General features: G+C 30.3%; 2 protein-coding genes across 2 annotated transcripts; both read right to left on the reverse strand.

Annotated features, from left to right (window-relative positions):
- Nucleotides 1–3,285: 3,285 nt before the first annotated feature.
- Nucleotides 3,286–3,975, reverse strand: LOC122597250 (non-specific lipid-transfer protein-like). The gene is made up of 2 exons (XM_043769865.1): nt 3,629–3,975; nt 3,286–3,295 (listed from the first exon to the last, which is right to left on the reverse strand). The coding sequence occupies exons 1-2, from the start codon at nt 3,973–3,975 to the stop codon at nt 3,286–3,288; spliced, it is 357 nt and encodes a 118-aa protein (XP_043625800.1).
- Nucleotides 3,976–6,827: 2,852 nt separating this feature from the next.
- On the reverse strand, nt 6,828–9,944 carry LOC122597251 (putative RING-H2 finger protein ATL21A). Its single transcript, XM_043769866.1, has 4 exons — nt 9,266–9,944; nt 9,061–9,146; nt 7,610–8,306; nt 6,828–7,255 (listed from the first exon to the last, which is right to left on the reverse strand). The coding sequence occupies exons 1-4, from the start codon at nt 9,942–9,944 to the stop codon at nt 6,828–6,830; spliced, it is 1,890 nt and encodes a 629-aa protein (XP_043625801.1).
- Between the last annotated feature and the right edge of the window lie 2,475 nt (nt 9,945–12,419).

Consider the following 12,419-nt stretch of genomic DNA (forward strand, 5'->3'; position numbering starts at 1 on the left):
AAGCCTTTTTCTTTAATTTGTTTATCATTTCTAGTAAAACCATTATATTTTTTTCTATATTTTTTAAATGATATGGGTCATCAAAATATTGCCATTGATCCTAAAAATCCTAAAAAAGATGAGGGGACGGATTTATATTCTTTCGGACATGGAACTTTCAAATTTTGTACCGGTTATGATACTTTGGCGAATAAAGGTTTATGTGACTTTTTCCGGAAATCCTTCCTTTTGCAACTTCCGGAATCCAGTGAAAAATACCCCACAAGTACAAAATTTGAAAAATTCAATAGCAGCTGTGTTTGCATACAATTCTAACTTTTGTACTAACTAAATCTGATTACATTTACCATTCATTGCTACATAAATCATAAATGACATATAATACGAGTATATAATAATATAACCGATAAGTATAACATATTAACATGGGCTTATAAATAAGATTACCTGATCAGATAAAAATCCATAAACTACAAAGAAGTCACACGTCCATTACTTCTTGGGTCAATTTTTCCTGAAATTTTGACTCAACGGACAAACAAAAAACATTTACAATTATATAAACACACACACATATATTATATATAGACGGCAAATGGAAATCAAATTAAAAAAGACGACCAAACATGAACTAAGTCGTCTAAAACCAGTAAAATGCCGAATAACTAAATTAATAAGAAGGAAGCTTCCTGTGAAGCTCTCGTGATGAACGTACTGCTCCAAACATTTTCTACAGTGTTCACATTTGACTTTCGGAATGTGCTATGAATGAAACAAAAATGGGAGGGGATTCTCAACTTGAGTCAAAGTTAAAAAAAAATCTTGATGTTTGTATGAAAATCAAGTTGGCCCTTGATTTTTATTTAATTTAAAGGTTAAGATTACCATATTATGACTAAACATGACTAGTTAGGATAACTTGTAGGATTGCAATTTGTTATTTTCATTGGCAAAGCTTTGAAATGAACTTTCTTTTACTTGAAAAAAAAAACAACACTGTATTCAATTTTTTTCCTTTTATTTGTGAGTACATTTTTTAAATTTACTTTTACATGAGTACTAATATTAATAATTTATAAACAAAAATGTGACATTGTCGATTTTTAAATAGTTTTGGGCCCCTTTTTAATATAGTTATTGGAGTTTTGTTTTGTTCTTTTTGTCATACCCAATGCATTTTTTTTACCATACAAAGAGCAGGGCTTCTTAGCTTTAAACCTTGTTTGGATATTCATTTGAAATTATAATTTTCAAAAAACTTCTAAAAGCTCGTAAAGGTCTTTAAAATAAAGATTTATATAAGAATGGTTGAAATAGAAACCCCAGCCTCTAACCTCATGCCCCAATTTCTAAGCTCTAGCTCCAATCCCCTAATTGCAGTCCCAACTCGAAACTTTTGTGCCAAACATACCCTACATTAGTAATCGGTTATTTAAGTCGGATATTTCAAATCGAGCTGGCTACCCAAAAAACGAAAAACAAACAGATTTTCTTACACCACCAAAAAGTTAATAGAGAGTGAACTTACATTTGATAAAGATTAAACCCTCGTCTATGGGAGAAAGGAGCTTGAAGAAATACTAAAGTAAGTAAAATGGAAAGGAAAACATGAAGTTGGTGGGTCTTTTCTTTTCTTTTTAAACTTTTTAAGTTCAATTTTTTTTATTGAGTATATTGTAATCTTTTGGTGAGTTTAGTAAGGTACTAGATTTGAATGTAAAAAGTTATGGATATAAAAACAAAACATGAATGGACTGAGTGGTTACAGACGTAAAAAAAAAAAAAATTTAAGTAAAAATAGTACGAGTACATAGTTAATGATGGTCTAAAGAAACCAAAATGACATGCCGTGTAACAAATGAATGAATGGCCCACGTAATTTGGTTGTTTTTGCAATTTTTGTTGGGTGAAGACTTCGAATTATTAATAACTTAGAATTATTAATAACTTACAATTATTAATAACTTAGAGGAATAAAGTTAAATAAATTTTAATTATTGAATAATCATTTTTAAATTTTAACCCTTAATTTTAACTCAAAGGTCAAAATCCTTTTAAATTTACTGAAATACTTAAAGTAAAAATATAGAAAAACCAAGAAATAACCTGTAGCAGAAAACCCGAACATGATGTAATATGACAAAATATGAGTAATGGTATCGTGTGCGATACGGAAAAATAGTAAACCGCCATGTAGGCTGTTACTGTTCACTCCAACGTGAACCTTAGTAGTCGTGTTAAAATGGTTGTGTTTATTTATTATATTTGCATTGAAACCTTTTAATTAATAATTTGACATGTGAAATAGATATTTACTTTAAAAACAATACCGCCTTTAAAATTTTAGCATTATCAAATACATATATAAAATATATACAATAAACAAAAAGTAAAAAATGGGAAAAAAAATAAATTAAAGTTTTAAATATATTAGTTGGAAAACGTAGAGAAATTGTTTTTGCAAAAAACTAAGAAATGACCCGAAAGAGATAGGAATGCGATATGATAAAATCCAAATAATGATACGGATAAAAAGTTGAATAAAATGTTTCAATATATTAGTTAAAAACTCAAGCAGGATTTGATGTGGAAAAATTCAAATAGTGATACGGAAGTGGCCATAATAAAGTGAAATAAAAATTTCAATACATTAGTTAGAAAACATAAAATGAAAAATATGTGGAAAATTTTTCAATATAATAGTAGGAAGTCTAAAAGTAAAAAAATATGGAATGAAAGAAACCAAAAAATAACCCATAGCAACAAACCCGAACAGGATATAATATGACAAAATCATATCTGAGTAATGGTACCGTATGCGATACATACAAATAGTAAACCGACATGTAGGAGGTTACTATTCACTCTGTTCACTATTATTAGTATATATTTATATTATATTATAAAAAAATAGCTCTTTATTTATGGAAATGTTGAAATTTGTGCAATATTTACACATAATACCTCTTAAAATGTTTTTATCAACACTAACCACTTACATTAATAATTAAATTATACAATAAATTATATATCTTTCAAAATATCTCCATTAACCTTTTATATCAATTATATTTACATCAATAACTTACAACACTCGACACCGTCTTCGCCACTAACAATCGCCCCACCACCACGTCGTCGTCACAACGATTACCGCCGCATTGCGCCGGTAACGTGCTAGTAATATAATATGCACATACGATTATTGAAAGACAGCCTTATTACATAATTACATATATAAGCACATCATTGGTGCATGATATCCATCAAATCCACCCTCCATTCCTATCTCACCCTGAAAATAAAACATCATTAGTGTACAGATACACACAAACCTATTAACTTTCAAATGAAAAAAAAAAAAAGAAAAAGAAAAAAACTCATCAGTGTTTCACCTTCTAATGTGTAACCAACACTTTTAATAAACCATGTAACGTTTACTATGTAACATAAAAATAAAAATCAATGACCTCATGTACTGTTTGTTAAAAAAAATTCATTGATTTTTAATTTTTTCTTATAGATCTTTAAATTTTGTCTAACTTTGGATTTTTACTTCCGTGGATAATGGATTTTCATTTTGCATCTATAATATTGTAATCAACAAATTAATTAAACATTGCATTACCTTGAGCAATCGTAATCCTTATCAACCGGAGGTAGTTTTGAGTGAACACCACATTTCTTGGATAAAAGAGGGATTCGTTTTGGATCATAACTAATCATTCTTGTGGCTTGTTTCAAGCATTCGCAAATAGCTACACGATCATTTTTGGTTTTGCCCAAGTCTTTGAGGTACTTGACTGTCGAACAACACATGCCCGATGGCTCTAGACCTTCTATGAAGCCTAAGCATGAAGGCAACATCGGAGCAACCATTGAACATGATGGGACGGCAAAGACAACCATCAGCTTCGACGAGATCAATATTGCACCAATAATTGTGATTGCCCACATTATGCGAATACGATCCATTCTTAATTTAATGGTGAAGAAGTCGATCGTTACAAGTTTGATTTGTCTCACATTTGTATTCTGATATATATGATCAATAGAAAAGTATCATATATGATGGTATATATATGTAGCCAATTTAATTGTACGTACAATTTAAAATGTGACGAAAGCCGTATCATGCATTTGGTATGTTCTTATTTTTGTCTCACTTTCATGCAAATGTAAGTCTAAACAAACTTAACCGAATTCATTAGTTAAGACTTAAGATCACATGCTGAAAAATAACTACTTTGGTATACCTTATATATACTTTTCACTTATTTGATGTAGAACAATACCATAGATATTGGTAATACCATTGGGCCAAACTTTGTAACTACTTATCTAGCACGTAAAAGATAAAAACAGAAGTCAATTGGGCCAAACTGCTATTGGTTATGTGGGTTTAGTTATGCTAAAGTCCAAGGCTCCAAGCTGAATAGCTGATAAATTTATAAGGGACTAGTTATTTGGATTATGCTTAGGGGCCCGGAATAAACAAAACTAGTGGGCTTCAATCCCTGCTGTTGGGCTTAGATTATCGTAGTGATACCGTTACGGTTTGTTTTTCATTTTCTAAAAAGGAAAACTTTGAGAAAATTAACAATGATATTTGGATGCTTAAGTATGTATTTTCACCCGCATGTCTATATGCAAATTATGGAACTATTGTGAAATTAATTAAAAAACTACCCATAGTTAATATGTTAATATGCATGAAAAGTTGTATTTCTCATATCAAAAATTCATCTTTAAAAATTTACTATAATGTACAAATATGTTACGCAACTTAAATAGAGCTATTATTATCTAGCAAACCCAAAATGAAATAAGTACATTATTGATCCTTACATTCATTTCGTATCTAAATATTCGCAAAAATTATTTTCTAGTGGCAAACTTAAATATTGCATTTAGTTATTTTACAAAATATAATTCGTGTAACGCATGCGTATAACAAGAGTATTTGGTAATTATATACGGCAAAACACTTACGATGGGTTCAAATGATTTATACGACATCTTGTCGAAATTGTTATGAAAACACACCAAGTGCATGACAACATCGGTTGACAAAGTTATAATAACTCCAATATATATCTAGACTAGACAACATTATGTACAAAATTTGCCAAATTCAACAATTAATAATGGATTGCAATAATCGCATACGATCAATTGTTGCTATATACATTCTACTACTAGGGTCATGGAAATATTTGATAGTGATGGCACAACAATCATGTATTCCAGCAGTTCGTGACTCGTTAGAACCGTGTTATCCTTTCTTTTCAACTGGAAAGGCATCAAAACAATGTTGTACGGGCATAGGGAAGTTGAAAACGATGGGGAAAACTAAAGACGATCGTGTGGGACTTTGCAAGTGTATACAGGAACTTTGGACATCAATACCCGATTATGATCCACACCTCTTACAACTTCTTATTGTGCAATGTGAGGTCGATTTGAAATACCCTCTCATTGATAAGAACTTCGACTGCAAAGTATTTTCTTTTTCCCCTTTCATTAATTACTTGGCAATGTTGTTAATTATTTTCTTCTTCTATTTTATCACTCTTAATTTTTAATCTTTCATGATCATTATATTGCAGGATGCAATGTAGGTGTCTTGCCTCAAATACATCAAAAAGGATTACGGGAAAGCTATACCGCCGATGTTTAATGATATTAGATAGAAAATTGACAAATATCGTTTCATACTGGTTAATTTGTTATACTACGTATTAAATTAATTGTTGTATTCGAAAATTAAGTAATTCTTAGAAAATAATACTGTTAAAGCAAGTAAAATGGAATTCCAGCCCAAATCAATATTTCTAGTCCAGCCCAATGCAATGTAAGCAGCTCAATCTAAATGTGGGCCGTTACCACATAGTGTTTTAAACTGTTAATTTAACTTCATTCGATTTACAAACTAAACTTCAAGTTCAAAATAACGACGACCCTTAAATTTCCTAACAATAAAATACTCATTTTTTTTTTATTAGAGTTATCACTAGCAAAACTGATCTTATAATTGATGAAACCAAACCGCCTAATTAAACCAGTTTCGACGTACTATGGCCTGATTTGAAGACACTGGTTTTTAGCATTATTTTACTTCGTTCTAATTAAGCTAGTCAGCTTTAGAATTCGTATATGTATTCTGCCTGAAATTTAATAAAAGAAATTAAAGCTAGCTGACTTTTGATTTAATCAAACCCCTACATACGTAGTTGATCACTATGTTTACCTACCCTCTCAGTTTGACATTGCATCAGTCAACCACTAGTTCTTGCCTTGTACGTATGAGACAACCAAAATGCTGCTCGTAATTTTTATGGAAAATGATAAATCCTCTTAATATATCCACTTGTTAACACATGTAATCCACTAATTCTCTTTCCTAATCTCACCCACTGATTTTCCACATGTCACAATATAGTCTTAAATTTTTATTCAGCAATATAGTCTATGTTATTGGGCTCTTTACTCCCGTTGAAACACAATACAAAATTACATATGATATAAAACTGATAAAGTAAAACAAATAAATAAAAATGTTGTATGAAGATTTATAAAACATACACACATATATATATATATATAATGATTTACTAAGATAAAATGATTTCAAGTTAAGAGATAAAGATTGATTTATATGTTTTACGCTAATACTTATTTTATTTCAATGAGAAAATGTATATGATCTTTATATATAAATGACAACGAAAAGTATATATGATATATTTACGTACATCAAGTAATTAATTGAAAAAATTAAGCAATAATACAACAACTAATTAACCATATGGTAAGATTCAACATGATTAGCTAGGAGAAGGTGAATTCCTACAAATCGGACATGTCCCATTCATTTTCAGCCACTCATCGATACATTCGGCATGGAAGCAATGTAGACACTCGGGTATGCACCTCACTGTCTCCTTGACATGGTACTCCGATAAGCAAATTGGACATGATGCATCATCATGTCCCGGGAGACGCTTGCTTTCCCCTAGAACAACCTTCGTGTAGGACTCGATGGTCGTTTGGTCAAGACCGTTAATAATGCTGTTTGGTCTTGGAACGGCGTCTACTGGGGTTATACTGGTGTTGGTTGTTCTCCGGCTTCTCATGATTTCATGATGCCTATCTTTTGTACACATGAAACATGCAATCATTAGGGATGCTGCAATTGCTGGTATTGCCATGGCAAATGCTATGATCCTGAATACACTGGAAACTTTCGGAGAAGCTACATATATATATATATATATAACGAAGAATTAGTATTTTTAGATTGCATATATATAACGAAGAATTGGTATTGCTATTTTTAGTAATATGTTTCACTTTAAATGTTCTAGTTTGACTTGTCGAGTTTTTCATTTTTAACTTTGACTTCAAATATTTTTAGTTGTGTTTTAAAACATACGAATGGATTGATTTTTAAAATTATTTTCATTGATATAATTTTTAAAATTATTTTCATTGATATAATTTTCATCAAGTAACATATAACACAAATAAAATTATTTAGGATCCTAGTCGAAAAAAAAAAAACCTCAAAACGTCAAACTATGACATTTATATTAGGACAGATAACCACCTATATTGGAGAAACAGGTTGTCTTCTGCGAGCTACTATCTGCGTAACCACACGAAAGACCAAATGATTCACAACTCTCACAATTCGGTGCATCCCATGTTAGAGTTATATCGTGGTCTAGCTGCGATGTAGACGCATCTTGAATGGTTTGATTGGCCATTGGCATCATTATAGTCCTGGATACTAGGCAACCTGTTTGTATTCTAGTCAATGATGCCACTACACCCTCAGAGGTAGTAGCTAGAACCGAAAAAGATGAATTGCTAAGGCAATCAATAGGTTTAAAACCAAACAAAGGAGCACTAGTTGGACAACTCAAAAGAGTATAGTTTTGAAAGTAAGAAGTTGAGAAAGGTGAATCAGAGAGGTCAAATGTGGAAGATAGCCTAGCCGGAAGGCAATTAAAGGGGTCGTAAATTCGTATGGCTTGATTAAGATAGTCTATACTCCGAACTGCAAAGTCACCAGAGTTTGGGAGATGGATTAGTAGCATGTTTGAAAAAACACAACGTAGGTTGAACCCCGGAAAACCGCAGTTTTCTTGTTGTTGGTTGATTATTCTGAAAGGAAATCGGACACCGATGAAGCTTCGATTATTGCAGTAGGAAGTTGTGCAATCATTTGATGCTGCTGAAGAAAGAAGTGGAATTATAAAGAGGACATAAAAGAGAATTGTGTATGCTTCCATATGTGGATGCTGGCTTCTTAATATATAATTAGAATAGTTATTGTAGAGATTGATACTAGCTACTAGAGTTTGTAATGAAAAAGAAGAAAGAACATTTGGTTGGTAAATGGGAATCATTTAAACAATATTAACTCAAAGTCAAAAAGATATAATCTATCAGTTGTATAAGACATGATTGTTGTTGTATGCAAGTTACTACCACTTGTTAGTTATTAATAATGCATTAAAGTCAATCACAAAAAAAAAAAAAAAAAACAAACTATTGTCATCAGTACATATACCGTATGTGTCAAGTTCATAAATTCAAAATGTTAAATTAAATATGATACTGATCATTATTTTTATGAATAACTGAATATGAACAAATAAGTCATAAGGGACATTAGTTGCTATGCTTTAATTATTAAGTGTTCCTTTGACCGATTAAGGTGGTGTTGGATTTGTACCGAAAAAACTAAGAAAAATATCTTAATTCAATCAATTTATATGTACAACAAAACCTTTTAACTAGAGAATTACGGCCAGATGCCACTATGGAATCCAATCAAGTTAATTAGTGATATGAAACTTGTATATAACACCAAATATTCATAATTTTTTGTTAACATATGGCATGATCACCAAGAGATATATACAAGCTTAATTTATTATTGATTGAAGTAAAATAAGCAACAAAAGCTATATAATTATGAAACATCTGCAGATTAATCTGCATTGAAACCAAATGAGCATTGAAGTTGCCTTTGCTTGATCAAGAGCAAACCTTGTTACGACAACGTCGCAAAAGTATCAGAATAATCACCAGGGCCAACATACCTAGGTAGAGGAGCAAATGCGGGACAAACCATCCTAAATCATCATAATAATATTTTAGTATGATTGTTCAAAAAAAAAAAAAAAAATTTTTTTTAGTAATTATACATATACAGTACATGAATCTTAATTAGGGATGATGATTAACCACGAACCTTTTGTAATATCATTGACACACTTTTGATCATGAGAGCTATCTTCTTTGCAATTTGGGTCTTCATATTGATACCAATCCAAACTACCAGGAATTTCACAATATGGTGGCTTCACACACAAGTCGCTATATCGTCTCTCTGCCACTTCCTCTGGCATTTGTATGAACCCAAAGATCGAACAAGATGTATAATTACGGGTGATAGATTTTACGACAGCACTTGAAGAAGTGGTAGCTAAAGTAGTATAAGAAGAATTACTAAGGCAATAAATGTTGGTAAAACCATACAAACTCCCAACTTCATGATTCGGGCAACTTAAAAGAGTGTAGTTTTGTGCGTTAGAAAACGAGAAAGGTGAATTGGAGAGGTTGAAAGTTAAGAAACGCGCGGGAAGGCAATTTAAAGGGTCGTAGATTTGTATGGTTTGAGAGTGATAGTTGATGTTTTGTACTACAAAATTGTTGGATTTTGGAAGGTGGATAAGCAATGTGGTTTGGTTTACGCATTGTAGATTGAAGCCCGGTGAACCACATGATTCGGGTTGTAGCCCGATTAGCCTGAATGGATATTGAACAAGGTTGACACCACAATAAGATGGTTGACAATGTTTCGATGATGATGCTGCTGAAGAAAGAAAAGGAATCAAGAAGAAACAATACAGAATTTTCAAAGCATCCATATATATGTTTATGTGTGTTCTCCTAGTAAAAACTTGTTTAAAAGATAATAATTCCGAAAAAAAAGTAGGATTCTGTTCAACTGATTAACAACTTGTCACTTTGTCAGTCTTTGTTCCAAAATAAAAGGGATATTGTTAACGTACGTGATCCTGTTTCTTTTCATGAAGTTTGTGCTTTCTAGAACAATTAGAGAATGGAAATTTTGTAGAAGAAATGTGTAGAATATAGAAGTCATTTACAACCCATACCTTTCTTATTTGAAGTTAACTAGTTACTAGTTAGATTTAACACCTATATATTAACCTTTTTTTTTTTTTACAACGGCATATATTAACCTTTTTGAAACCATATGTTACTAATTACACAATTCAAATACAAAGTTTTCTAATCTTTTTGGTAAGGGAGGTAATATATGTAGATTAATTTACCATACAATACAAATATTGTAACACATTATATAAACAGTTTATACACAATTATGATAAATTAATTAAGTTTTGTGATACTAATACCACTTTGTAATGATACATGGGCAGATGCCTTCTAAAATTTTCAGTTTCATTTGGTTTTAATACATTTTGAGAATCTTCATCCATATTCTCAAGAGTGAATTGGATCATCCATATTGCACACGGGGTACTCCGTACTTTCTAGGTTTTTTTTTTTTTTTTTTTTTAACGGCAGAATATATTATATAATAAAAGTAGGCCCTAGCAAGATGCTAGAAACCAAAGTATAAAGTTACAAATCTAGAAATAAAAGTAAATGTTACACAATCTAGATCCTATCCATTTAAGAGAATTGTTCATAAAGTTCACCCCAACACGTCTTATTTATAAATAAGAGATGATTTTCTAACCATTCCTCCCAATAAAGCCTTTGATTCTTGCATCTATTAGAAAACCACAAATAAGAAAAATTGATAATTGATCAAATCAGCAAGTACCTTATCCCGTTTCTTAGAAGGATTAAAAATGGCATCATTTGGAAATCTCCATAATTCCCATCAAGTTACATAAACGATGGTAATTATAATCTGCTTCGAGTGCTTATGTTTGTAGTTTTTATCCACAAAATTCTTTGTCCTCATCTGTCTGAAAATTCTTTACCCGTGACTCACCAATAACTTATGCTTTAGAGCTTTATAGCATCCAAATACATACTAAACTCATTACTAGCCTAGAACCCTATTTAACCCAATCAAAAACATGCAAACAAAAAAAGAAAAATACAATTTTCACTCCTTTACCCTATAATATTATCCCTATAATTATAATTTATCTTATAACGAGAGTCAACCCTAATAGTGTTCGCCCGTCATAAGGACAATAATAAGCGGACGATAAGTCAATTTTAGGGCATTTACTAGATTTTAGACCCGTGTCAAACACTGGACATTAGATCTTCATACATTTAAGTTATAAAAGGTTATAATTTTAAATATATACAGTTCCAAATGTTATAGTTTGCAAGTTATAATACAATAATCACAGGTTCGCGCGTCGCTGTCATTATTAGCTAAGACATATTGATGTAATTGTTTGTCGTGGTCATTCCACAAGGCACATACTACAATAATTTCTCTATTATAAAAATTTTTGAATCCAATTGTACTCATAATGTGATATTGTTATGAAAAATTATTCAGAGTTAAAATATAAACATATTTGTGATCCTGCACTTGATATTCAAGTATATGTCTTTGATCATAATACGGACCCATAACACGAATAGTTTATTTTCAATCACTCGTCCTATGATAATTAGATAACAATTAAGACTCTTGATTTGAGTGATAATTGTAACTTTAAACATTAATACGCAAATCTAGTATATAAAAAAAAGAGAAAATTTTGTACCTTTTTTATTGAGAGATAGAATGGATCTTGAATGGAGTTAATATTGATTTGGTTAATAAGTCATTAGGTTTTGATATAATTTTTAGTAGACAATATTTTATATGTTGAAATAATTTTAATTAATTAAATGATTGTCAATTTAAAAAATTCTTTCAAGTCGATGGCTAAAAATAAATATACATTAAATATTCAGGGTTAAAAAAGTTTAATTATTGATGGAAAATAAAAAAATGTAAATTAATGAGAATTTTCTACAAATTAATATAACTACTAATATAATAATATATTTGAATAATGATTATTATTATTTTTAATTTATAGTTAATGTAAATAATGACATAAGCGAAAGTCAATTTGATGAAATTGAGTGAGTTGATTGGTTAATATGTCATTTAGGTCAACTATAAATAAAATTTTTTTTCAAGTTGATGGCTAAAAATAAATATAAATTATATATACATGGTTAACAAGTGTAAAATATTGATAAAAAACAAAAAGAAAAATTAAATTAATGAGAGTTTTTCTACAAATTAATATAAATACTAATATAATAATATATTTGGATAATGATTATAAGTATTTTTAAGTTATAGTTAATTTAAATGATGACATAAG

Source organism: Erigeron canadensis, chromosome 4 (assembly GCF_010389155.1).
Source record: "Erigeron canadensis isolate Cc75 chromosome 4, C_canadensis_v1, whole genome shotgun sequence".
NCBI lineage: Eukaryota > Viridiplantae > Streptophyta > Magnoliopsida > Asterales > Asteraceae > Erigeron > Erigeron canadensis.

Bases quoted from the DNA above. Each gene is read 5' to 3' on its own strand.
- LOC122597250 (XM_043769865.1), bottom strand. From the start codon at position 3,975: ATGGATCGTATTCGCATAATGTGGGCAATCACAATTATTGGTGCAATA.
- LOC122597251 (XM_043769866.1), bottom strand. From the start codon at position 9,944: ATGGATGCTTTGAAAATTCTGTATTGTTTCTTCTTGATTCCTTTTCTT. The intron at 9,147-9,265 runs GTTCGTGGTTAA...ATGATGATTTAG, and splicing joins TGTCAATGATATTACAAAAG to GATGGTTTGTCCCGCATTTG. The intron at 7,256-7,609 runs GTGGTTATCTGT...ATATATATGTAG, and splicing joins AACCTGTTTCTCCAATATAG to CTTCTCCGAAAGTTTCCAGT.